The sequence below is a fragment of the Bacillus rossius genome, chromosome 10 (genome assembly GCF_032445375.1).
Source record: "Bacillus rossius redtenbacheri isolate Brsri chromosome 10, Brsri_v3, whole genome shotgun sequence".
In the NCBI taxonomy this organism is placed as follows: domain Eukaryota; kingdom Metazoa; phylum Arthropoda; class Insecta; order Phasmatodea; family Bacillidae; genus Bacillus; species Bacillus rossius.
In genome coordinates this window covers 55513517-55540801 of record NC_086337.1, presented here as the reverse complement: position 1 = coordinate 55540801, position 27285 = coordinate 55513517, and the positions used below count along the sequence as shown (strand labels likewise).

At 43.0% G+C, this 27285-nt stretch overlaps 1 protein-coding gene across 1 annotated transcript; it reads right to left on the bottom strand.

The window, feature by feature from the left end:
• Positions 1–325: 325 nt before the first annotated feature.
• LOC134536354 (neurotactin) lies at positions 326–27033 on the bottom strand. The gene is made up of 9 exons (XM_063376106.1): positions 26880–27033; positions 10912–11167; positions 6618–6785; positions 5927–6049; positions 4319–4418; positions 3442–3577; positions 2872–3352; positions 1226–1619; positions 326–855 (listed from the first exon to the last, which is right to left on the bottom strand). Exons 2-9 carry the CDS (start codon positions 11164–11166, stop codon positions 326–328), a joined length of 2187 nt encoding a protein of 728 aa, XP_063232176.1. The 5' UTR covers position 11167; positions 26880–27033.
• Between the last annotated feature and the right edge of the window lie 252 nt (positions 27034–27285).

Sequence of the window (27285 nt, the reverse complement as noted above, 5' to 3'; positions counted from 1 at the left end):
ACAAGCTGCCTGCCTCGCTAGTGGCACAGTACTGCGAGTACAACAAGACACTTACTCAAGCATTACATATCTTCAGAGCCTTGGGCTGGTTAGCTGCAGGTTACTTAAGAAATGCACGAGACATCAGACAATGACATGGCACACGCTCCGACAGGATCGAGCGCACTGCGACGGAACTGAAACAACCGGGCTCCAGATAAGGAAGAGTCCAGAACACAATACTTGCATGTTTACGTGTCGTGAACAGAAACCAGGTAGAGTCGACCGTGTCCACAGTACGAGTACTTGTCCAGGAACACAAACACAGCGATACTCACAGGAGGCCTCAGTCTCGCCGGGCGAACTTGCGGACGGCGTCCCTGGCCGCCCAGTAGGGGCAGTGCCGGAGGTCGGAGTGCCTGACTGCGCGCTCGCCCACGACCACGACCGAGTCGCGGCCCCGCCTGTGCTGCGGGCCGCCCTCCCCGTACAGCGTCTCCAGGGCTCCCGCCGAGCCCCGCGCGAACCCGTAGAACAGCTCCTGCAGGGCCGCGGCGAAGTGCTCGTCGCCCGGCGCCTGCACGCCCAGGATGGCGTCCAGGTCGGCGCGGGCGTCACCCGGGCGTGTGTGGTTGGCCAGGTAGAAGGCGGCGCGAGGCTGGCGGCGCGCCAGCTCGGCCAGCGGGCAGACGGTGCGCAGGTCCGACATCAGAGACACGTAGCCGCGCCAGGTGGCGCCGTAGCGACGCACCACCTCCTCCGCCCACTGGGCCAGCGGGCCGCCCGCCAGGCGCTCGCGCACCAGCCGCCCGTCGTCCGCGTCCCAGGCCTCGGGCGGGCCCTCCACGCTCGGCACGTCCGCGAGCGCCGCGGCCCCTGCGCACGGCACGCTGGCGTCACACACGCTCCTCACTGACATTTCACATGGTCAGCACCACAGCTCGGCAAATACAATAGAGGGAATAATAAAATGGAAAAATGAGGAGAGGCATGCAAATTTTACAACACAGCAAAGAGAGCACTGACAATAAATAAAATGATACTTTTGCCACAAATAATCTTTGTGTGTTTACCCCTTTTAAATACTCTTATGTATATTCTGCAGCATACTGTTTGCACTTCTTCTTATGTATTGACAAGGATAGGAAAGGTTCTACTGATAGGAAAAAACAAAACTGATTGTATGGCGACTTGCAAGCACGAGCCTTCGAGCAATGACATGACGGACGTGAAGGCGACAACTCACCCACGACCACGGGCAGGCCCTCCACGGCGGCCCAGGCGTCCTGGAAGCCATCCCGCAGGTACACGCCGTCCACCACCAGCCAGGAGTGGCGCGGCTCGTCCAGCCGCTCAAACGGCCTGGACCACTCGGGCGGGACGCGCTCCAGCAGGGTGCGCGCGTCCAGGCGGCGCAGGCAGGCGAGCGGTCGGTCCTGGCCGCACGGCAGCGACCGCACGTAGCGCTCGTACGCCTCGCCGGACCCCTCGCCCTCGCGCGGCAGCACGCCCGAGCCCCCGGACACCCACGCGCGGGAGAACAGGCGGCGCGCGCGCGGCTGCACGTAGAGTGCCGTCACCAGCGTGGCCCCCGCGCCATGCCCCAGCAGCGTCACCGAGTTGTTGTTCCCATTGAACGCCTGCAACACGTTCACTAGCGCCTTCGCACACCCTCACTCAGTCTCACAGTTGGTTCACCTCCGCCAGGTGGCTACGCCAACACTGTCATGGGTCCAGTGTAACAAACGTAAACATTTTATTTTCACACCAAATCTCCTGAGAGCAGTCCCTTTCGACACAGTCTACAGGCAGAAGTAGATTTCTAAGTTCCTGTTTCGTTTGGAACATTCTGCAAACATCCAGAGCATTATATAAACTTCTGGATAATTTTAAAAACTTACGGTACAAAACAAGTTATACATTCTCCAAAATAAAAAATAAATAAATATCAAACATTTTCACATACTCCATGCAGCCAAAATGTTTGGATGTTTTCTATTCATCCAGTATTTACATAGAATTTTTAGAATATTCTCACCATTCTCGGCAGAATGACTCCCATGAAAATAATACATAACCTACCCCTTATGTCCCCATAAATAAAGTATTAAACCAAGACCTTCAAAGCACTAAGGGTTGCAATTATAAAAAAATGTTTCAGACAAAATATTTTGGTAATATTAATATTTACAAAAATTTTCAATAAATATGATACTATGCCTACTAAAAAAGTTATGAAACTATTTATCCTTTAAATAGTTTTCTCCTCTTTCAATGATGGTTTGTTGTATCGATAATGGATTTTAATTAAAATTTATATAAAATAGAAAGTTTACAATATGGAATTTAAATTTCTTATTATTGCTAGTAAGAGAGTTGAGAAATATTTCCTTCAACCACTAAATTTCATCTGCTGCAGTATAGATAACAAAATATTTAGAAGACTTACAATAAATTTGCATGGATTTGATAGTGCAAGTGATAAAAAAATGTTAAAATTTTTTTTTATTTTCAACACCAGGTTTTTTTTCAAACACCTTGCAATAATAATTGTAGTTATCAAAAATTGTTTTGACAAATATTTTAGACATTATTTAGAAGGCTTTTAAAAAAAAAAATGAAATAAATTTGGTATGTACATTGTAGGTTAGTTAGGTTTGTCATTCAACCTCTGTTTTAATGAATATTATTCAGTTTTGTATTTCTTATGTCAGTTTGAAAGTGATTTGTGGAAAAATTACGGTAGTTATCATAACCTTAAAACATTATATTTGTATAAACCTTTTGAGTTGACAATGGGTTTGGGGTCTATGGAACATGAAACGAAAAAAGAGATTCTGGACGTTGCACCATCACTAACGGCGCTGCAGCAGATGCGAGCCGCGCACGCACCTGGATGTTGCTGTGCAGCCACTGCAGCGCCACCAGCACGTCCGACAGGCCGTAGTCGCCCGCGGTGGGTGGGTGCACGGACTGCGCCAGCGCCTCGGCCGCCAGGAAGCCCAGCACGCCCAGGCGGAAGTTGAGGCGCACCAGCACCACGTCGCGGGCGCGCACCAGCCCGGGGGCCGGCGTGTCCACGGGGCTGCCGCGCGCCAGCGTATCCGCCGCCACCAGCACCACCACCGGCACGGGGTTCTCGAAGCCGACGCGCGGCGTGAAAACGTCCAGCGTGAGGCAGTCCTCCGAGCCGTGCAGGCTGCCGTTGGCCAGCGCCTGGAGGCACGGCTTGGGCGGGGCGTGCGTGGCGAGGGTGCCGTTCCAGCAGTACCTGATGTCGTCCAGCGGCTGCGCGGGCAGGAACCGGCGCTCGCCCACCGGCGGAGCCGCGTATGGGATGTTCCGGAACACGTAGGCCCCGCCCTCCGCCCACCTGCGCCGAGCCGTCACGCTCCCGTTGCCCGCTGGCAGCCCGCGGTACCAGAACCACCCCGGCCTCCCTGCCGCGACGCCGGCACTCACCCTTGCACCGGACCGCAGGTGGTGTAGGCCGTGGCGAAGGGACTGGTGTCCAGGGGCGCCGGCCAGGTCCTCTGCTGGCCCGAAGCGGCCACCGCGACCACCACCACCAGCAGCACGAAGAACACCACCGCGGCACCTGCCGAGCACACTCGCCGTCGCCCCGGCTGTCCTGCATGCAAGCTTCATCTCGCTACCCTCATGTAACACGTCATGCCAACGGTAAAACAAATACAGCAAACAAAACATGCCCGACATGAGTCTCGGTAACAATATCTATGTTGTCACTCTAACATTTGATAATTTTTTGATTATTTAATTTTGTATTTCTAAAGACACCATGATGATACATAGAACAGTAAATACACAACCATACAAAATGTAAGATGAGTTTTCTTGAGAATTAAGAACAACCAAAACCCTCAAAAATAGCACAGGTACTACTAAATACATATTTAAATGGAGCACATAAATGCATGTATGTAAAATGATCAAATTACATTAAATCATCAACTATTTGCACCTTAATACTGGGGAAAAAAAAAAAAAAAAACCAACAACAACATTCTCATTTCTATCTTGCTTTATTTTGTTAATATCAATAGAATTTATTATTTTGAAAAAAATGACACTAATTGTTTTAGAAATACACAGTCTATTAATGATTATAGTCTGTATATCAGCTGCAAATATGCACACTTGTCTAAAATTAAATTCTGTAAATTTCAAACATGTAAATGCAGTGCATGTTTAAGTGATTCACCTGTTATATAAAGTTTTATAATTTTTTTTAATATGCATTCACATATAAAATTTTTTTTTTCTTCAAAAAATCAGTGTCTTTTTGAATGTTACTCCTCACTCCTACCGACACACTCACATATTATCAGGTGGAACTTGTTGCGCACGTCGAAGCGGACGGGCCAGAACGGCTTCTGGGCGCCGTCCCCGGGGTCCCCCTTCTCCACGTCCAGCTTGTCCTGAAACACACGGTGCAGTGCGCTGAGAGAGCAGGTGTGGGGGCTCCACCAACGGCCAGTCGGTCCCTCGACGCTACTGCGTTCCGCCGCTGCTCCGTTGGGGGGGAGTGACCCTGGGCTTGCAGCCAACAGATACCCTGCGCGTGCCGGTGGCGCACTGTAGGGTTCAGAACTAGGAAATCCCGGTCCCGGTACTTTCGGTACTTCCCAAGTACTTCTGATATAGTAAAAGAAACGGGTATTTCAAATCAATTCCCGGGTCTTCAGGTACTTTCGGGACTTGACAGTGACAGTATAAACTTGTGTTTTTTTTGAGCGCTAAGGTTGCTTTCACTTGATATTCTCCTCTGGCGATGGATGAAGGGAGTGAGTCTGCCGCGCCGGTCAGTGTTCGACTGCTCTGTGTGTGCCTGTGGTTGTCAAGCCAATGTTCTTTAAATAACAATATTTTATCTTTTAAATTTGTTATGAAAAGGACAAATATAAATTTTAAGTTAATAATGCTGGGTTTTTGTATGCGTTAAAATAATTATTTGTTTGAATATTTTTTTTCGAAAGTTAAAGATTGAGAGTAAGGCTGAGAATAAAGTGATTTGTTCACATTAGTAAATACTTTTTGCAACAAAAAATTGTAACCAAAATGTTTATCATTCTTTAATTTTTGGTCATTAAATTTGTTTAATCATTCAAAACTAACTATTACTACTGTAATCACCCACAGCTGCACCATTAATAAAATAAACCACCTAGTACCCAAAGTAGCGGGAATTCTCGGTTCCGTTAAAGTCTAGTACAGAAATTCCTGGTTCTGAAAATCAGTTAAGTATGGTTCCGAATACCCTAGTATGCTTGCCAGCAACACAGGTTCACCACTGGACAAGGCACTAGTAGAAAGTTGTTAGAGTCTAGGCCAGTGATGGCCAATTTTTATTGTTTTTTGGGCCAAATATAAGTTTTTAAAACAGTCAGAGGGTCAGACCATTATGAATAAACATTAAATTTTGTGCAAAAAATTATTTTTTATGTCATATTAATTTTTAGGGTAACCATTAAATACAATATGCAGCATGTTATAAAGAAACTAAAAATAATCATCATAATTTTTTTTTTTTTTACAAAAACTACAAAATTCCACATCTAAGAATAATTATCGTGAAACAACCACACACTATGACAGAAATATAAATAATATTTTATAGGATTTCTGTGAGAATATAGCAGCCTCAAAAAAAAGCATCCACTGACAACTTATTCTACATGCATGCAAAAAAAGATGTCTGATAAAAGACAGTTTATTTAATATTTTTCTTATTGTCAGCTTGTTCAGGCAGGCCATTAGAAACAACGAAGCGGGCCAGATGCGGCCCCCTGGCTGCTAGCAGGCCATCACTGGACTAGGTTGCGCACGCCCGAGAGGAACGAATACAGAAAACTAAACTGAACTAAGAAACCAAGTAAGCATATACAAGTGGAAGTGTTGAACAGTGCGAGACGGGAGGCACACTCACGTCGGAGTCGAGCTTGACGCTCTCCATGCCGTCGTCGCCCTGGTCCCCCGCCTTCTCCAGCACCGAGCTGTCGTCCAGGGTCTCCATGGAGGCGAGGCCGGCCGCCCCCCCCTGCTCGCCGTCCTGCGGCCACACACAAGCACCGGCCCTGAGGCACTCCGTGGCACCTTCGCTGAGGCCAGCCCTAATTGTCTAGTTCTTTTTTATGAAAGGAAAAAAATAGAAATAATCTATTAAATGTACAAGTGTTAAGAAATTTAATTTTTTTTAATACCTTCCCAAAAAACAAATCAAAAAGGATTCTTAAAAAATGGCAATTTAAATATTACAAGACATTTTTGTTGACTCAATAGTTGAATGGAAACTCTCAAAATTACCAATGCAGACGTTCATTAAAGGACAAGTGGGTCATATCCTTGCGTCCTTACAAAGCCTTTGACACTCTCTACAAACATAAATGAGACCAGTCAGTTGTTTAATCCTTCTAATGTTTTATTTTTTAGTTACTAATAACAATTTACATTATAATTACAAGAAAATTTACTGAAAAAGAAATTTCAATCTAAAACAATTCACAACCCAAACGAAAATTTTTATTTTGACACACCAGGTTGTGTTAGCATACAAATATTTCTGAAAAATTTTCGCAGCTAGTAACTCATTTAATGCAGCTCAATGGTAAATGTTCTACCTTGTTCTTCTTGCCGAAAGGGTTGTTGATCATGATGGAGGCCAGCAGTGGCTTCCTGCTGCCTGCCGCGCCCTTGTCGTCACGCTCCTTGCCGTGCGCGGTGGTCACGGCGGGCACGGAGGAGTCCTGCAGTAGGTCCTTGCCTTCCTCCACGTCCTGATCCTCGTCCTGCACACACGGTCCTTCCAGCACTCAGGCACACTCCTGGCACTAGACCAGTACTGAGTGGGTAGAGGGGGATTTTAGGGCCAAACTGATCACACTGCTACTTAATTTAAACATTTAGGATATCTATTTCAGTTATAGTAAGTTGCATAATGATATAGATGCACACAATTCATATACATGTGTACGTACTTTGTAAGGCTACAAGCTTACAGATTTATTTTATTTCTCTATGCAAAGAATTGTTTTAATTTATAAGCGTTTCAGGAGAAAGAAGTTGTCTCTTTGCAGTTATATTGCATTGTGTTAGTGATACTTTTATTTCTCATTTTGTCTTTTGCTGTAACTTCAAAATTATTTTTTATGTATTTACAAAATGTTACTGAAAAAAGCCTAAACAATGTTTTCGGATAATTCTACACTGATTTCAACTGTTATAGTTTAAATAAATTTATGTGAATTTTATTGTTTAATGGCAGTTCATGCATACTGTGCAGTAACTATGGATAATTTGCGGTGACTATAGACTACACTTCGTGTGTTGTTGTAGTTTGGTATTTTCTCCACCATTTTGTGATAGATTATAGAATTAAGACTTTACGCTTTTAAATCTCTGTATTACAAATACACAGGAAAGCAGAAAATATAAAATTTGGCAGCGATATCAGCTTGACTGTTTATAGGGGAATACAGGCCTGGCTGCATCAGGGAGAATTTAATTAAGGTGGTTGCAGGTCACTCAAGTACTTGGCAAGGCTAATGTGTAATGTATGCTAATGTTCGAGGATTCACACCCTCGCGCCAGGGCACAAAGCGAGGAGCGGGAAGTAGGGCAGGCGCGGTGACGTCACTTCCTGCAGGACACGGCAGGGTGGCCACCCCACCGGTCGTGCCGTCTGGCCGCGCACGGGGGTCCCCCCTCCCCCTGTCCGAGGACCCGTCTAGCCTGCCGACGGCATAGCTGGCAGGGCGAGTGCTTCCTGCCTATGGCAACCTTATAGGATACTCAACTGATCAAGGGTACCCATGGCGGTTTAGGCTGGATTTATTTGATGATTACTCTCTTAACGATGGACGATTAGTTTTGGCGTACTCATACATGCCAAGGCCTCCTTGAAATCTTAAATAAATTATCAAAATCTATAATTCCCACAAACAAAACGAAAGAAATTTGAAAGCAAACAACGGGAAAAGTGGTTCAATCTCCCCCCCTCCGCCCAACAGAAATTAAATATTGCGTACATTTCCTGGTACTTGTAACTTGTATTTCGAATGTAGGCTGCATTTAGTCTTCCGTATAAGCCTGTGACCCAAAAAAAACAGAAGTGACTTCAATGTGTCACCCCTTTTTTTATAAGGCGTCAAGGTGCGAAATTATTTCCCAGAATGCACAGCTGATTCGAGCACGTTTTTTTCCCCATAGAACACGTGTGGCTGGGCAGTGGCGGATCCAAGAGAAGGGGGGGGGGGGGTTACCAGGGGCAGGTGCACCCCCCCCCCCCCCCAAAAACAGTTGTCTTCTGCATTAATATTGCCGACAGAAATGATTGTTTCTGAAACCAATAAAATATTTTAATATAATTAATGAATTTCTTGTAGAATCATGACATCTGGTGGTCGGATGTTATGTGTAGTGTGAGTAGATTACATACAAATTTAGTAATTTTAAGACATTTCTTCTCTGGCTATTCTGAAATCCTAGAGTGCCCCCTCCGAGGCGAACCTCTGGATCCGCCACTGGGCTGGGGGCGTGGAAACAGATCAAGTGTTGGTTCGGAAAAGAGTTAGTTCGGGGGCTGCAGCAAGTGCGCGGGGGCAGTCCTGTTCCCCCATGAATGCCCCCGACCAGAGTTCACCCGCGCGTATTGTGAGCTCCCCGACTGAACGTGTCAGCTCTATCAGCGCCAGAGGTGCGCAACCCTGGGCTTCCGTGGCCTTGAGTTGTGCATTGTGCATGGGCTTACAAGTTGTTCCGGTGGGTAAAAAGGTAGATACGCCTTCATATCGAATGGTTTGATAGATTGCGACTGTTTTGACCAACTGTGGTCTCTGCAGGCTTGTTCGGGAAGCCTTCATTTCACAGACGAAGTTCCCCTAAGTTCAGGCTTGTTCGGGAAGCCTTCATTTCACAGACGAAGTTCCCCTAAGTTCAGGCTTGTTCGGGAAGCCTTCATTTCACAGACGAAGTTCCCCTAAGTTCAGGCTTGTTCGGGAAGCCTTCATTTCACAGACGAAGTTCCCCTAAGTTCAGGCTTGTTCGGGAAGCCTTCATTTCACAGACGAAGTTCCCCTAAGTTCAGGCTTGTTCGGGAAGCCTTCATTTCACAGACGAAGTTCCCCTAAGTTCAGGCTTGTTCGGGAAGCCTTCATTTCACAGACGAAGTTCCCCTAAGTTCAGGCTTGTTCGGGAAGCCTTCATTTCACAGACGAAGTTCCCCTAAGTTCAGGCTTGTTCGGGAAGCCTTCATTTCACAGACGAAGTTCCCCTAAGTTCAGGCTTGTTCGGGAAGCCTTCATTTCACAGACGAAGTTCCCCTAAGTTCAGGCTTGTTCGGGAAGCCTTCATTTCACAGACGAAGTTCCCCTAAGTTCAGGCTTGTTCGGGAAGCCTTCATTTCACAGACGAAGTTCCCCTAAGTTCAGGCTTGTTCGGGAAGCCTTCATTTCACAGACGAAGTTCCCCTAAGTTCAGGCTTGTTCGGGAAGCCTTCATTTCACAGACGAAGTTCCCCTAAGTTCAGGCTTGTTCGGGAAGCCTTCATTTCACAGACGAAGTTCCCCTAAGTTCAGGCTTGTTCGGGAAGCCTTCATTTCACAGACGAAGTCCCCCTAAGTTCAGGCTTGTTCGGGAAGCCTTCATTTCACAGACGAAGTTCCCCTAAGTTCAGGCTTGTTCGGGAAGCCTTCATTTCACAGACGAAGTTCCCCTAAGTTCAGGCTTGTTCGGGAAGCCTTCATTTCACAGACGAAGTTCCCCTAAGTTCAGGCTTGTTCGGGAAGCCTTCATTTCACAGACGAAGTTCCCCTAAGTTCAGGCTTGTTCGGGAAGCCTTCATTTCACAGACGAAGTTCCCCTAAGTTCAGGCTTGTTCGGGAAGCCTTCATTTCACAGACGAAGTTCCCCTAAGTTCATGCTCGCTTCCCCCCCCCCCCCCCCGGTTCTATCTCATTGTATAAACCGGCGTGGCATTAAATTTTGCGGTCGATTAGGATAGGTTAGCTACATTATAAATACTTTAAAACATTGTGGATGGTTGGTTATATTAGGTAAGTATAGCTACATTTAAAATACTGTAAAACCATTTTATGGTTGCTTAGCAAATATCTTTTTAATATGTAGCTATCCAGGGCTAGGAAACCGTTTACATGATTTCACAGTATCTTTAATGTAGCTATCCTAACCAAATCAACCGTCCACAATGTTTTAAAGTATTTATAATGTGGCTAACCTAACTTTTTACAATGAACAAAAAAAAAAACGAAGATGCACGATCGGAAGTTTGGCTCTCTCGTCTGTGAAAAGAAGGCTTGGCTTGTTCGGCCTGACCTCAACTAGGGCCGGTGCTCAACTCTGAGGTATAGGCTGAAGACACTGCGGCGATGCCTGCACGTGACTGGCTGGCTGCTGGGCAATGAAGTGCCACTGCAGGCGTGGCCACAACTCGTTGCAAAACTGCATGTCTGTTAGGTTGGCAACACAGAGGATACGTACAGCGCGAGCGCTGCTACAACACAGCAATATAAAACCTGCGTCCAACATAATGTGGCGGACGCCTGATTGGGAAAGGAGGGGGGGGGGGGGGGGGGGTTGTCTTTAATAAAAGGGGACATCCCATTTCCACAGAATTATGAAAAACATTTTTACAAAAAATCAGTGAAGGCAGAATGTTACTGTGTGAGAAGCCACATCGCCTGCAGCTAGTACTGCAGGCCCATACATCAGTGTGTCAGTGTCAATAGTAATGAGTAATGTAAAAATATTTTAATGGACGTGTTCAAATTTTAATTTTTTTCTACTTTTACCACATCCACCCTCCCCCTTTCCCCCCCACTAAATAAAAAATATATTCCCTGTGTCCGACACTGAGTACTGAGTGCGGAATTATTTGAGTTCTGTTTCAGCACCCACCTTGCACTTGTCGCGCGACCTGCTCTTGAGGAAGCCCGGCATCTTGATGCCGCCGATGGGGGGCCGCCGCTTGCTGTCTCGGTCCTGCTCGCACTCCTCCAGGGCCTTCCTCATCTTCTGCACCTCGCCCTGTCCCTCGGGGCCGTCCTGTTCCCGCCTGTTCTCCTCGTTCAGGATCTTGTCGCGCTCCTCCTGCTCGATCTCCTGCTTGTCCTCGCTCTTCTCGCTCTTCTCGCTCTTCTCCGGCTCGCTCATCCTGCAGCACGGTCACCATAGCACCATAGCACAGCGTCACAATAGCACATTGTCGCAGCGTCTCATTGTCGCGGCGTCTCATTGTCGCAGCGTCTCATTGTCGCAGCGTCTCATTGTCGCGGCGTCACAGCGTCACATTGTCGCAGCGTCACATTGTCGCAGCGTCTCATTGTCGCAGCGTCTCATTGTCACAGCGTCACATTGTTGAAGAGTCACATTGTTGAAGAGTCACATTGTCGCAGCGTCTCATTGTCACAGCGTCACATTGTTGAAGAGTCACAGCAGCACAGCGTCACAATAGCACAGCGTCACATTGTCGCACCGTCACATTGTCGCAGAGTCATAACTTTACAGCGTCACGGCGTCACAGCATCACATTGTCGCAGCGTCTCATTGTCGCGTCGTCACATTGTTTAAGAGTCACATTGTCGCAGCGTCACAGCGTCAAATTGTCGCAGCGTCACATTGTCGCACCGTCACATTGTCGCAGAGTCATAACTTTACAGCGTCACGGCGTCACAGCATCACATTGTCGCAGCGTCACATTGTCACAGCGTCACATTGTCGCAGCGACACAGAGGCATAACTTTACAGCGTCACGGCGTCACAGCGTCACATTGTCGCAGCGTCACGTTGTCGCAGCGTCATAATAGCATAGCGTCACATTGTTGCAGCGTCACAGAGTCATAACTTTACAGCGTCAAAGCGTCACAGCGTCACATTGTCGCAGCGTCACAGAGTCATAACTTTACAGCGTCACGGCGTCACAGCGTCACATTGTCGCAGCGTCACGTTGTCGCAGCGTCATAATAGCACAGCGTCACATTGTTGCAGCGTCACATTGTCGCAGCGTCACAGAGTAATAACTTTACAGCGTCACGGCGTCACAGCGTCACATTGTCGCAGCGTCACAGAGTCATAACTTTACAGCATCACGGCGTCACAGCGTCACATTGTCGCAGCGTCACGTTGTCGCAGCGTCATAATAGCACAGCGTCACATTGTTGCAGCATCACATTATCGCAGCGTCACAGAGTCATAACTTCACAGCGTCACGGCGTCACAGCGTCACATTGTCGCAGCGTCACAGAGTCATAACTTTACAGCGTCACGGCGTCACAGCGTCATAATAGCACAGCGTCACATTGTTGCAGCGTCACATTGTCGCAGCGTCGCAGCGTCACAGTCATAACTTTACAGCGTCACGGCGTTACAGCAGCACAGCGTCACGTTGTCACTGCGTCACAATAGCACAGCATCACATTGTTGCAGCGTCACATATTCGCAGCGTCACAGCAGCACAGCGTCACACTGTCGCAGCATCACATTGTCGCAGCGTCACAGCAGCACGGCATCGCAGCATCACTGCGTAACACCGACTGTTTTACGACAAAGTCTACATATAAAACTAAGGTTTTCGTTAAAAAAAATTAAACACATTATTTCTCAATAGTTTTTTTTTTGTGGAAACGCCATATATCACTTAATTCTTCATCAAAATTTAAGATTCAAACATAATTTCAAAGCTTGTGTTCCCTTCTGTTGACGAAAAATACACAAATATGTAGTTTAAAATAAATATTTTTGTAAAAAAAAATTCATTACATTTTTTTATAAAAAGTATATATTCATTAGGAATGTCATATGTTAATGGCATTCCTAATGAAAATATATTCAATTAACATGTAGGAGGTGCCATCTATTAATTTGTTTAACTAACATGACCGCTGTTAGTAAGATTTTTTAAATTGTATATGCAAGTGTAATATATCACACAAATTAATAAAATTATATGAACGTAACCCGTTATATAGCAATGTATTTACCAGATCCTGTTTTTTCGCATGGACATTCATACGTGGCTTTTTCACGAGTTCGTAAATTCAGTGATATTTATGTTTGTGTTAAAGATACATACGGTCAAAAAAGTCAACGATAATCACATTATAATTACTAACATTGTTTTCAAATACGTTTTGTGAAATGAAAAAGTTAAAAAAATCACATCTGCCAAAGTCAGTGTCTTTTTTAATGTCTAGTTTTTAAATGTTTTACAGTTAAACATATTATATACATAATTTAACGATTTTTTTTACAATAAGACTGATATTACTTCTCTTCAAAATAAAATATTTTCATTAATAAATACTTGCATTTACTTATTTCCACGTAATTATTGTTTGATCACGACATGTGAGAAATATTCGCACGGTCAGCTAGTTATATGAAAACTGAAAGTGTATAAATTTGTGTATCATACTAAAGAAATAACATTTAGTCAAATATTTTAATCATCTAGAATACTAACTCTTGATATTTACATTTTTATTACACTACTCAACTAGATAGCAATATTAAGTTGAATTTTTTTGGTAATGCTGGCACCCCGTACAAGTTCTTTAAGTCTCACTTATAGTGAGAAAGGTACACGAATTTTTGAATCGAAAATTGTTTCGTTTCTTCCTGAGATTGAGTTTTGACTCCAATTATTTTTAGAGAAACTTCACAGTTGAAAACTCTGGAAGCAAATAAATGGTGATGTATTATTAGAGACTGGAAAAATTCGGGCTTTCATTTACCTCTAGGATAGACTCCACAACCCCCTACATACTCAGGCAAATGCCACCTGCTCATTGGCTATCGACTCGTGACATTTGTCGACTGGGACGCTTGCGATTCGATACTTTTTTGGTTGAAGGTTTTTCCATTGGCTAAAAGTCCTTCAGACAAACTGTAAGCCAATCACAGAAGCAATATAAAGGTACAGTTGTTTCGAATCTAGCATAACGCGAAATGAATCCGCGAATTTTTCCGGTCTCCTATGTATTCTAGAGTGGCCGTGTGTTAACACGCAGAGTGAGAACGCAGCTGCGGCTTTGGACAGCCCTGGGCGGAGCGCCTGGACACCCCTGGCGACGCAGTTGCCAGGCGACGTTGCCATGGCGACGCGAGATGCAGCGGGGAGAGACCAGTGGCTGGAACAGCTTTGTCGCCAGCCGCAGCTCCTAGCACGCCGCGACAGTGGCACACTTGTCCCATGGGGTGGAAACTTCAACTGCCGTGACTTGAAACCTAGGTTCTCCAAGTAGTTTCGGGTCCGCCCGCTAGATGGTAGCTTTCATAATATACTACTAACACAGTTATAGTGATTGGGAGAAGTAATGCATAAGTATTATCAGGGGAAAAAAAATCAGTGAAAATTTATTCACTTTATTTTGTAATCCACAATAATGTGTGGCGTGGCATACCAGAAAGTTAGCATATCCTACTAATTTATATCGAAAATGAAATTTTATTGCAAAACTGCATTAGGTGTTCATAGCACGGTTTAAGTCTCTGTTACTAAGCAATTAATTGTCAGATAGTTAAATTCACGACCATGTCACCCCAGTGCAAACACCTGACATTAACATTTCAGATGGCTTCATAACACCAGAGAAAACAAACATTCAAGCGCCGCCACACGGATCTGTCGCCTCCAACGACTCGCCTTGCCTCCACTCTGTCTGGATGCGGCCTCCACCACTTCCCCGCAGGACAAACCGAAACCCAGAAGACACGACTGTACCACACGAATAACCAACAGCCATCCTCATCCAAACATACTCCAGCCCCACCCAAAACCTCCCACACCTCATCACGAATGCCATCCATCTCCTGCAATCGTCTTTCAGAGCTGCCTGACCTTTCCTGACCGCCGCCGAACTCCCAGGGAGATCTCACCAGCCCTCTCACCCTTTCCAGTTTCAAAGAAGAAAAAACATCCTTTTACACCTCCGATGCAGGAGACCACGAATACTTGTTCCAAAAAAACGGTCCGCAGCCGGCTACCAGCCCTCAATCTCCCTCCGCCGGGTGGTGATTCAGTGTCCTCAGGATACCGCCAAATGAAAAACCTCGGCGGCTGGGTCGTCCAGGTGGAACGGCACCGTGGATGCAGCCGAGTCCCGCAGTGCTACCGCAGCCAGGCACCCGGGGCGGTGGAGTAGCATTGTTGCTCAGTTCTCACACCTCCCGCCATCGTCGCCACCTCCGAGCTTCCCCCGCCGCTGAGGCTCCGCGGAGAGAAGCCTAAAGCCTCAATTCCACTGAGGCAATATTTTGGCAACATGTAGCATGCGGGTGACGACAGTTGTCGCCGTGTATAGCATGCGGCTTGTCGTCTGGTGCCGCATGCTACATGTGTTGCCATGTGTCGCATGCGCTCCTTGTCGAAACGTGTAGCATGTTACAAACGCAATTCCACTGAATCGACAGTTTCCTGGCAAATTCCGGTCAACAAGGATGTCTTTATAGACTATTGCGGCTGCAGCTTATATCGTGATTGCGAATGTTTGCAGGAGGAAACGGTCCCGGTGGTGGAGGCGCGAATTATTCATTAGACCACAAGAGAGACAAAACGAATTTTATGACAAATTGTGTGCTGACGACAACGCACACCAGAAATTTTGTGAGGATGAGTCAGGAAGACTCCGACATTTTGCGACAGAAGATTATGCCCACTATAACAAAGTGCTTCCGTGAAGCAATTCCAACAAAAGTGCGATTAATGATAACACTCAGATTTCTCGCAAGTGGCGACAGTTACGCGTCTCTGATGTACTTGTTTCGTGTTTCGGAACCCAGCATCTCACGAATCGTACCAGAAGTCTGCAGGGCTCTTGCAAAGGTGTTGAAACATGTTGTGAAGGTAAGTAAAAGAGTTCTGTCTCTGCCCGATTATACCCGAACAATTCACTCTTCGGACAACCTCGGGATTAGTTTTATTTTTGCGCAGGAAAAAATGAATTCAAATATTAAAAGTGGTCGGTTAGGTTAGCTATATTAAAACACTTTAAAACACTATGGACGGTTAGTTATGTTAGTATAGCTAAATTAAAATAAACAGAGAAATATAAACCCGAGGTTGGCCGAAGGTGAATATTCGGGCGTGTTCGGGCAGGCACAGAACTAGGCTTCCCCTCCGCGGAGGTCCTGGAACCCCTCTACCTTCCTCCACAACACCGACCACGTGGTTGTCATCGGGCGGCACGACCCTTACGGGAGTGCCACCCACCCCTTCTGGAGCAGCTACCTTCGTCAACTGCTCAGGAACACCTGTATCTCTCCCTCCACGCGCCTCCAACACCCACCTTACACCCTGCCCGACACCATTCCAGTATCTCGCGTGTTCCCCCCAGACCACATCCCTGTCATCGGCTCTCTCCGCTACCTCCCCCCACGAGGATCCTCAACTCCCTCGTTTCAACTTCCCCCAGGGTGACTGGCACACCTCCCTGACTCCTTCGACATGACCATTCCCTTCAACACCCCGACCGACATCGACGGGTCGTTACCACAACGCCGAACGTACAATAACGCCGAATACCAAATTGACCGCAACGCCGACAGCTAGAAAACTGCTGTGTACCACAACGCCGAAATACAGTAACGCCGAAAAATGTTGCTGCGGGGAGGGGGGGGGGGGGGGGGGGGCCCACAGGAGCAAAATTAAAAACTGAATGAATTTGTGTGTGTTTCTTAAATGTATCTTAACGCCGAAATACCACAACTTAACCTAACCTAGGCTAGCCTAACCTAGCCTAGCATAACCTAACCTAACCTTTGTGGCAGTCCTGCAATGACATTTTTCAGCGTTAATGTATTTCGTCGTTGTGGTACACAGCAATTTTCTAGCTGTCGGCGTTGTAGTCAATTTGGTATTCGGCGTTAAGGTATTCGGCGTTATTAGACGTTCGGCGTTGTGGTGCGTCCCCGACATCGACACCCACACACGCAATATCGGCAGCTGCTCACTCACCGTGGAGAAATATCTACACTCAATAATGATAAATGTTGTGATTTTTTAGTTAACTGCAACCATAGGATGTAAATATATTACTCGTAAGGCATTTTGTATTTGCAAAATCACAATTCTTGGTAGTGTGATGTATTGCTCTTTGAGTGTAGTTATGTTAGGAATTTATTAGCACGAAGAAGGAAAAAATAAAAGACGATGGACTGAAAGATTTTCGTTTGGAACAGCATTTGACATAAGTGGAAGCGTTTGGTCTTGAATGGCTTTCACTGTATATTCAATACTACAATATATTCCATTGAACTGCTTAGAAGCTGTCTATGAAACAACAGAAATTATAATCAGTCATTGTGTGTTGCTGGAAGATATATTTATTTTGTGCATGTGCAAGAATACATGTGGGGAAATGAACTTCGAGTCACAATTAGTGAACTATTTTTAACTGACGTCGATCATAACCACGGGAGAGTGTTCACCGTTAACTGCACTGGAAGTGGAAACCAGTTACATGAACTATATTTGCACAAATTTATGACTTTACTGGGTTTTGTGTAATATTTTGACTATCAAGTACAATACAGACCATGTCGAAACCTAGCTGTTAATCAACTAATTGTTGGGGGACCAGAAATAAAAATATATACGTTTCTATTCAGCTACAGGCTAGCCTGCAAATCCTTGTACTTGAGAAATGATCGTGGCTGGATCACGCCCCAGTTCTGGGGGCGGTTATCAGCTCGCTACGAGGACTTGGGGCGTCGTGTCAACACTCCCAGCTGCCCAGGGAAACGAACAGTTTTCCCTCTTTTCAGAAAGACAATTAGATGGTTCTTAAATAACTTGCAGCAAGTAAGGATTATTGCGGGATCAGAGCAGGTCGTGATTATACACTACCAGTAGAGACCTGCAAAATTCGCGGTTTCGATGGCCTTCAGGATAGACTGCACATACCCCAGTATACACTCGGGCAAATAACGCAAGTTCATTTGGCTGCCGACTTTTAAGTCGTCTCAGCTGGTTTGTATGTGATTCGATCCTTCTTTGGTTGAAGGTTTATAACTGGTTGAGATTCGTCCAGATGAACAGTAAGCCAATAGCAAAATTATCTAAGAGGTATATGTGTTTGAATTCTAGCCTATAACCGAATGAATCCGCGAATTTTGCAGGTCTCTAACTAACAGGTACTGTTCCGTAGAAGACACACGTGATGTAGGTTCGCTGACAGAGTCAAGGTCGCAACCACAAGGCGGGAGGAACGAGATGCACACACCCCGCTACAATGCCGGTGGTCGTCTTTAGGCCCTGACACACTGTCAAATTTTTCACTTCCAACACCTTCCAATATGTTGTGTCAACTATAGCTGGAGGGTCATGACGTCACCGAAAACGTCAACTGGCGCAGTCGCGTTTGTTTGACAAATTGTTTGACTCGAGTTTCCATCAAAAAATTTCGCATGTAGGAAAGGTTCTAAAATATTTTGGATGTTGGATGCAATCAGCCAGTCAAAATCGTGCATATCGAAAACGGAAATGATATCCGTTATTGTCTCTACAAATCCTTGAAGTAGCGAACAAATTATGGGCGATTAAAAAGGTGAAAAATAAAAAATAAAATAAAAAAAGAATAAGAATGTCGTAAGCGAAATAAGTTTATGTGTAAAAACGAAATTATGTTCCTATAGCTTCATAAAATCACTAAAAAAAATATATTTTTATTGTGTAACGAATATTATTGTGTTTGAAATTCATATATGTTAAAAAATTTATAAACGCACAAATAGTATAACAAGCTCAAAAATCCCATCTTATTCTGTGATGTGTTATGAAGTTTCAAAATTACATTAAAATTGGAAAGTTTGAGATAGCTCAGACCAAAAATAAACTCGGTGTGTGACATGATTTAAAAAATATTTTTGGATATATATGTCCAAATTTACTTGGTGAAAAAAAAAATTAGAAGCCATTTTCCGTCCAGTACTACCCCTCGGATGTAGTTGACGGTGTGGCAGGGGCGTATCGACCGTGTCTGGCGGGGGGCGCGCCCCCACGGAGCCGGGGGCTGAGTCACGGGGGCGGCCCGCCTGTTGCCGGCCGCGCCCAGGGGCAAGCCGCAATCAATACAGGCGCGCGTCGGCCCTTACGCGACACCGCTCTCAGGGGGGACTCAACTCCCCCCCACCCCGGAGGGGTGGGCCCGCCAGCCAGGGTGTCCACAGTTAGTACTTTCCTACTAGATCTAGTACTTTTATAACTTTTTTAGTGGTCTAGTACATTTACGCTCAGATCTAGTACTTTTTTTCTTTAATATAATAATATTACAGTAACTCCAATATGTTTTATTATTAAGCGTGATTATTTTTAAAAACTATGGAATGTATGTGTGTGTGGTGTGATATTTAAGTTACAGCATTGTAATTTCGTTATAACTTCCTAAATGGTTAAAACCATAACAAATTATAATTTAGTATTTTTTTTCAAATATAGTACTTTTTCCTCGCCTAAGTTGGTACGAAATATTTTTTTCCTTGTGGACACCCTGGTAACCACTTGCTGCGTGTGACGGGGTGAAACCCCGAGTGTGTCCATGATTCGCACCCTCTTCGACCATCGCCTCGTCACCATCGAGAGGTAGAACACCATTTGTAATACGAGGTGTGGCAACGAGAATAACGCTGTGAGAAATTAATGCGGATTTCATACACATTTACTTATTCATCACCTTCAATACACACCCCATCGCTCCAAGCGAATCTTCTATTGTTGGAAACAGTGCCGGAAGTCTTCTTCTGTCAGCGTCCTTCAGGACGCGTGCCGCTTTTTTTCATTCGCAGCTCCAACGGACTTAAATACTGTTCCTTTTAACGCAGGACTCGCCTCGGGAAACAGGCAAACAGGCAGAAGTCGCCCTGTGAAAGATCCGGCGAGTAAGACGGGCGGTCTAACACTGGGACTTGTACTTCCATAATTCGAGTCTTTTTTTCCTTATTCTTTCACGGAGTTCAGCAAGAACGTGTAGGTAGCAATGTTGATTAATAGTTTGACCTTCAGGAACCCAGTGAAGGTACACAATCCCATGAATATCGGGGAAAAAAATAATCATCATTGCTTTGAATTATGATTTGCTCATTGGAGATTTTTTTTTGGCTCTCGGTGAACATGGGCTCCTCCAGTGAATGGATTGGCGCTTCGTTTCAGGGTAATCATAAAAATAATAATAATAATAAAACCAAGATTCGTCACATGTTATTATCCTTTCAAATAAGTTTGGGTCATTTTCAATGGCATTCAAAGTTTCAGTAAAAAAAATTTTGCGAGCTTCTTGTTGTTCAAACGTGAGAATTTTATGCACCATTTTTTCACACGATTTTTGCATGTTGAAATTGTTATGTAGAATTTGCCGTACGGATTGTTTGTAATTTCCTACAGTTTCAGCAATCGCACGAATACTTAACCGACGGTCAGATCGAACCATATTACCGATTTTTTTCGATATTGTCATCCATTTTTGACGCGGAAGGGCAACCCGGGGGTAAAAAATCTACATCTTCTCGACCATCTTGAAAACGCTCAAACCACACAAACAAACATGCACGCGATAAACATTCATTGTCATACACTTCCTTCAATAAATTATAAGTTTCAGTAGCGGTTTTTCCAGGTTTCATGTGAAATTTCACAATATGTTGCTGTAATGTCACACTTAACATTTTCTCGGTGAAACACAAAAACAACCTCCGATGTAAACGAAGGCTAAGGCTGATCCCCCCCCCCCCCCCCCCCCCCCCCCAGAAGCGAGAGGCACTGTATTCTAAAGAGAAAGCTTCACCCTACACGCTGTCGGCAGCTGGCGTCTGGCGCATGCGTCCTTCTTCTGTAGCAGCGACAGTCTCGTTATCTAATAGCCACACCTCGTATCACAAAAGTACCTCAAATAAAAAAACAATTAAAAAGTTAATGCACGAAAAATAATTTAATTGGTTAATTCAATTCTTACAAAAACACCCTAATGTAAGAATTATCCCTGGAACACATATAATCCAAGCAGTGTCTATCTGAATTTTATACCCCATTTACTATTATCACTAAATATATTTACTTAAAAAATTAATCGTAAGAAAATAACACAAACATTTTTAGTTCAGAGGTAAGTTACAAACTATAATTTTTTTTTTAATTTAAGAAATGTAATTACAGTGGTCCGAAATTCTCCAATTTTACTGGGCATACACAAAGCGTTGTTTGCTGCCAATTCGAAAACAAAAGAACATTAAAATACAAACATTTATTTATTACTTGCAAGTTATCAGTTTTTATTAAGGAGGTTTTTAAGTATTATTAGGAAACTTAAGGGTTTTCAAGAGCCCTTAATCAATTTCAGACAAATTAAGGCCTTTTTAAGGATATTAAGGAGGCGTATGAACTTTGGCGTAGTTCTAGGTGAAAAATCAAAATTATTTCCAAGCAAAACTAGTAAATTATTACCAGTAGAATATCAAATCTCGGGGGGGGAGAAGGGGGGGGGGGTTGAGAACAAGATAGTTCTATTATTTTTTTATTTTTGTTTAATTATACGCCATTATAATATAAATTTATATACTACGTTTGAAACATACTTATAATTAATGCATCTCTCATCAAAGGAATAGTAAAAGATATCACAATATTAGTAACACAGTCCTATAATTTTTATAATCGGACTTGCTACTGAGCCAGGAGCTTCCCCCATCCCCCTAACAAATATCCTCCACCCTGACTGCTGCACACTCTTCTATTGCTTTCACCTCGTATAGCCCAACATCCACGATCCACCCACCCCTCACTTCAAACCCTGTCTTCGACTGGAATGTGCTCCCCTTTCCCCCTAAGGTAATAACTGCTGCAGTTCACAGCCTCTCAGCTTGCTCCTCACGCTATCTCTGTCCCTCCAAGACTCCTTACCTTCTACCCAGGTCGTAGCCCATGTCCCAGGACAGGCCTGATCACTGCCATCAGCCATTACTTCCCTGCCACGTCTACTTCCCTCAGCATCGCCCCTACAGACCTGCAGGGCCATTACGGATCTCGTATACCTCCGTCATAACATTCCCGGGCTCCAGTGGAAACCACGTGGTCTGAAAACTGCACAACATATCCGAGTGATGTCTGTTTACGTAAAGCATTAAGGCTTATACGCTAAGGGCGGATGATTATTTGTTTCCGTATTTCATTTTTTATTGTATTTTTAGGGGAGTGGAAATTCCTAAAACGCCACGAAACAACCCGGTACATATCTTTTAAGCACTAAAGGGACTTGCATTACACCTTTATCCTCATTTCTCCGCCATGTTATGGTCACCGCTCAACTTTCATAGCTACTCCATACACGAGGAGGAGACCGCGCGCCAGTTCAGAGCTTTGCGCTTAGAGGCGATACCGCGCTTCCATCCTAACTCAAGACGCCCAAATTCGGCCGTCGTAAGCTTACGTCATGTCGTAAGACAGAAACAAAGGATTTACGTGAGTTTTTTTTTTTTTTTTTTTTTTTTTTTTTTTTTTTTTTTTTTAATATTTGAACTTATTTCCTGCAAAAATATTTGCAGTTACGAGATGTCTGTGCTCTAGGATTGACGTATTTTTCACAAAGTATTTTCACAGCTTATTGTACGAATATTTAGATACATAAAATTATGATAAAATTTAAACGGATATTTTAGCACAAAGTATAACAGGAATAAATAATACGTGTTTACAACATAGCATACATTGTCAGATGTGTTTACATCTCGTGATCTAACCTCGTACTGTGCTTCGCTTCCTAGTAATTACGTCACTGTATATCCATAAAGTGGACTAATTCATCAAACAAGAGTAACTAAATGACTAAAAAATTGTGTGATTAAATATCCTTGGTTTTCCTTTCCCTCTATACAATTTATAGATTTTGTGTGGAGCTAAAATATTATTACAATAAATCGATTGAAAACTGTGAACCATTCTAAACCATCTGTAGATTTTTTGTACAATAAAAAGTAAAGTTGTTTGTAAAACAATCAGTTATTCACAAATGCTAGACTACACAGTTAAGACATACCCTATTTCCAAGACTCAATTTAATATTCAGGACAAATCTTAAATAAACCTAGCCTTACTGAAGAACTGAGTGGTCTTAGCAGACCTTATGGGGACTAATCATTTAATTAGGATTCTTAAATAGTTTTAAAGGTGTATAAGCTAAATTGATTACATAATCTAGAATAGGTTCACAATTGGTAGTTTTTTAGAGTAGCGGCATCTGGGAAATAAGGCTAATAAATAACTTCAGTAAAAAGGTTTTTTTGGATTAAGTTAGAGTCATTAGTAATACTTATTTAATAAACAAGTAATACACTTTTGTAAGTTATAGCTTACTTAACCAAAATTATACTTTAGTTATTATTTGTAAATTATTTGTAAATTTATCCTAAAACATTGTAATTTGGCATACGTAATATTGGGAAAAAGGTAAATTTTAAATGCATACCGATGTGATCTCTTTCATGATTCATTAAACGTACGGGAATGTACTCATACTCTACTTCGGTTTACGAATTCATCTGATTTTAAGAGGTAGAGAAGGTATGCGTTTTTTTGTTGACATTTTTCTAAAAACAGTGTAATTAAAATTATTATTTTTTTAACGGAAAAGGGTCTAATAATCATTATTTTAAGCTGCTGATAAATCTTAGACATTTAAAAAATAAGACAAATTTACATTTGCGAATATGTTCAAATTACTAGAAAGTAATTAATTGGAACATTAAGATAATAGGAAAAAAAAAACACCTAAACTTAACATTTTGTTACAAGTGGGAAAACTGATCCAGAAAGGATAGACCAATTAGTAATTTCAGTTTTATTTATTACCTAAATTTATACTATTAGTAAAGACATAACAATCTAATTGTAAGTCCACGAATTGATCACTCTTTCATTAAGTTCACAATTTGATCTCCCCACTGGAGCTCGGTTCGACAGTGGCCTCTCCACACTCGTATCCCACCGAGGACCTCTGCCCCAACACACCGCATCTCGCTACTCACTCGTCCGCCGCACACACAACACCCGGATTCTTCAGTCCCCGATGCACCAATTTACGCACACAAAATCCGACTCTCGCCGCCCGTTATCGCTCGCCAAATGGTCGCTCACCATCTTCACTTCACTGCTCTCCGTTTATACACCATCAACGGTCTGCCCTTGGGATATCTCGTAGGCATCTGAAGTGTCGCGTCATCAGAATCCCCAACATTTCTCCGGACCCAATGGGAAAGCGGAGGGGAAGGGGGTAGCGAGGCACCAATGCTAGTCGGGTTAGACGCATAGCAGCAGTGGAGGCATGGGTGCTACCTGCATCGCTCCTAACTCGCAGGCCCACAACTAGCGACGTTAGTTCGCAGGCCTCCGCTAGCTTCAACAAGCGAACGAGTTATCCAAGGTTAAGGATAGGAAGTTGCCCGACCTATCCTACGTCCGTTGTACCGTAACATTTAATGTTTTCGCCCAGATTAAGAAATTATTTATGTTAATTGATTTAGGTACTCTATGTAAATATTTTATTTATTTGAAAACGGTACCTATTTATTTTAAAGTGTATATCTATGTAATTGCTGTTCTATGGACTGAAATGAACGTTTGAAATGGACAATTGCAGAGACCCCTCTAAGGAGGTAATGACTCTTAACGGTAAACTGTTAATTTGACGCCGTTATTACTTAGTGTAAAATGATATTTCAGTAATTATTTATTTAAAATTAATGAGAGATTTTGTGTTCCGCGCTATTATTGCGCGCGGATTTTTATTAGTTTGACGTTAAATAATGTAACTGTTTTTGGTTTTCGGCCAATCACGAGCCGTTGTTTGAAATACGTCACTCATTGTTAACTGACTTAATTGAAGAAGGTTGAAAAAGAATGTAATGGCCTGCTTAAGAGAGAACTCCTACAAGACGTCGGCGTAAAAATATCCTGCAAAATAGCTAGGAAAATACAGGCATCCGCAAGTAAGGATGATAGATTTGCATTGTTAGGAAGTAAACAAGCATTTATAAGGCTTTATCTAAAAGGATAAAGTAATTAGGAGTGAATTATACGTGAGTAAGAAATGTAAGTCAGTTACTCCATTTCTGTGTCAATCATCACTTCTCTCACCTACACATCGTCACATCGCGGCCTTAAATGTAAAATAAACATTGATAAACTGAACTAAAGTAATATTATCTACGAGAATCTATTTTTTTATATAATTTATTTTTTTTACACACAATTGTCATCACCTAGTGGTCTGACGAGCGAGATTCTCAGAGCTCTACCGACATAAGTAAATTTTATCTAGCCGAGGTAAAAACTTTTAAGAACCCTAATATTTGAACTGAAACTGTGTAAATATCTTCGAACCCGAACTAAAGACATGTGCTTAGTAAAAGAATGTGCGCATCGTCACTCCAGTCATTTGATATTTTTATGTGTTCTCAGTGCCAATCTATGGTTAGGAAGTTTGAAAGTAATAAATAAGTATTAGTATTAAAAATAAACCTGAGATATTTCTTTTCATAAATAATTAAAATTGCTAGTGTGTTGTTATATGTTATTTATAATTTAATCATTACCAGTATATCCATACCCATTACTTTCAAACAAATATCTAACTGTGGCTTAGAAGTACTAACACAGGAACTGATTTTTTTCTAAGCATTGGATTTTTACACAGAGGAAGTAGCTCTACAGAATTAACTGTCACACAGGGCCGGCGCGTCCACACAGGCGAACTAGGCAACCGCCTAAGGCGCCAAGTAGCTGGGGGCGGCGCAGCACGACACATAACAGCTGATATAATATGTTTAACGATTATTGAAACTAGATGAAAATGGATTTTTATAACAGTTTGGAATGTTTATATTGATATATGAATTTATTTAAAGTCCACGGTGACCTGTTTATGATTTGTAATAAGTAAAAAAGTGAAAGAAAAAAAACACAAGCCTTCTTACATTTGATTGTTGACAAAATCTTAGGCTTACGTGATGTATTTTGAGGCAAAGAAAATTTTTTTGGGGTGTCCTGGGGGGGGGGGGGGGGGGGCATTAAGGTTTTTCGCCTAGGCGCCAATTTACCTTGCACCGGCCCTGCTGTCACACAAACGTGGGGCCTATTCCTATACTTCCAGCAAAGGAGTACAGAAGTATCCTCACAATAGTTATCTTTTCAACGGCGACAGTTTCATTATTTCAAGACTTGAAACACAATGAAAACCAGTACCTCTTTATGTAAAACAAGCCTGCGAAAGTTCCGGTGACCATTAACAGGATTTTGAACTAAGCCACTATTGTTTAGGAGCTAGGTGCCCAAAATCAAGAGCTTAGGTACGCATTATTTAATTGAATAAGGGCGGGGGAGTGGGTGGTAGAAGCACTCTGCCTGCAGTATGCTTCAAATGTTCAAATGCTTTACATTTGTTGGTAACAATGGTAGATTTCTAAAAATATTTTTGGAGGGGGGCAATGAATATATTTTAGTAATTCTATATATTCTAGCATATTCTAGGAATGGATAGCTTTAAATCTGATTTTTTTTAAAATTGGTCTATTTCATAGACTTGGAAGACATAAAATCGTTTAATATTTATTGAAAAAAAAGTACATAAAGAATAATTACTTATTAAACTATTAGCACAGGTCAATCAGTTTTCCGGTCAAAAGTAATACATACAATTATTACTTATAAAATAACCACAGAATGTCCCCGATATAAAATTATAAAGTTAATACTCTTAAAACGTTATCCTTAAATATCACAAACATAAATCAATTTCAATTTTTGAAACAACCGAATAAAGACACCGAAATCAAATTGAAATATTAATACTCTAGATAATTATTTTTTAAAAATACTTTCTACTCACCTATGAGTGTTTTTTTTATTTATTAATTTTTTAAAAGCTCTCGATTAAATCCGTTAACACTGCACCGCACTGGCAAAAGTCACGCGAAACTTACACGAATTTAAATTTAAAATTTAAAATTCTGTGATGCTATTCTGGTAGACCCACGCTTGACAGTAACACTCGGTTCAGTCAATAAGCGTCCTGTCAGAGTGCGCTAGTGTACTGTCTCTACTTCCTTTGTAAGGGAGTTCTTATGGCCATCTATTGACTGATATCAGAGATGATATCGAAACGAGAGCACAGAGTTTAACAGAAATCATTTTGTATAATTTTTGCGAATTATGGCATAATCCAAGTAATCCTTATTTGGTAAACAAATCGGTGCAACTTATTAAACATTATAACATTTAACTTTATTATAATT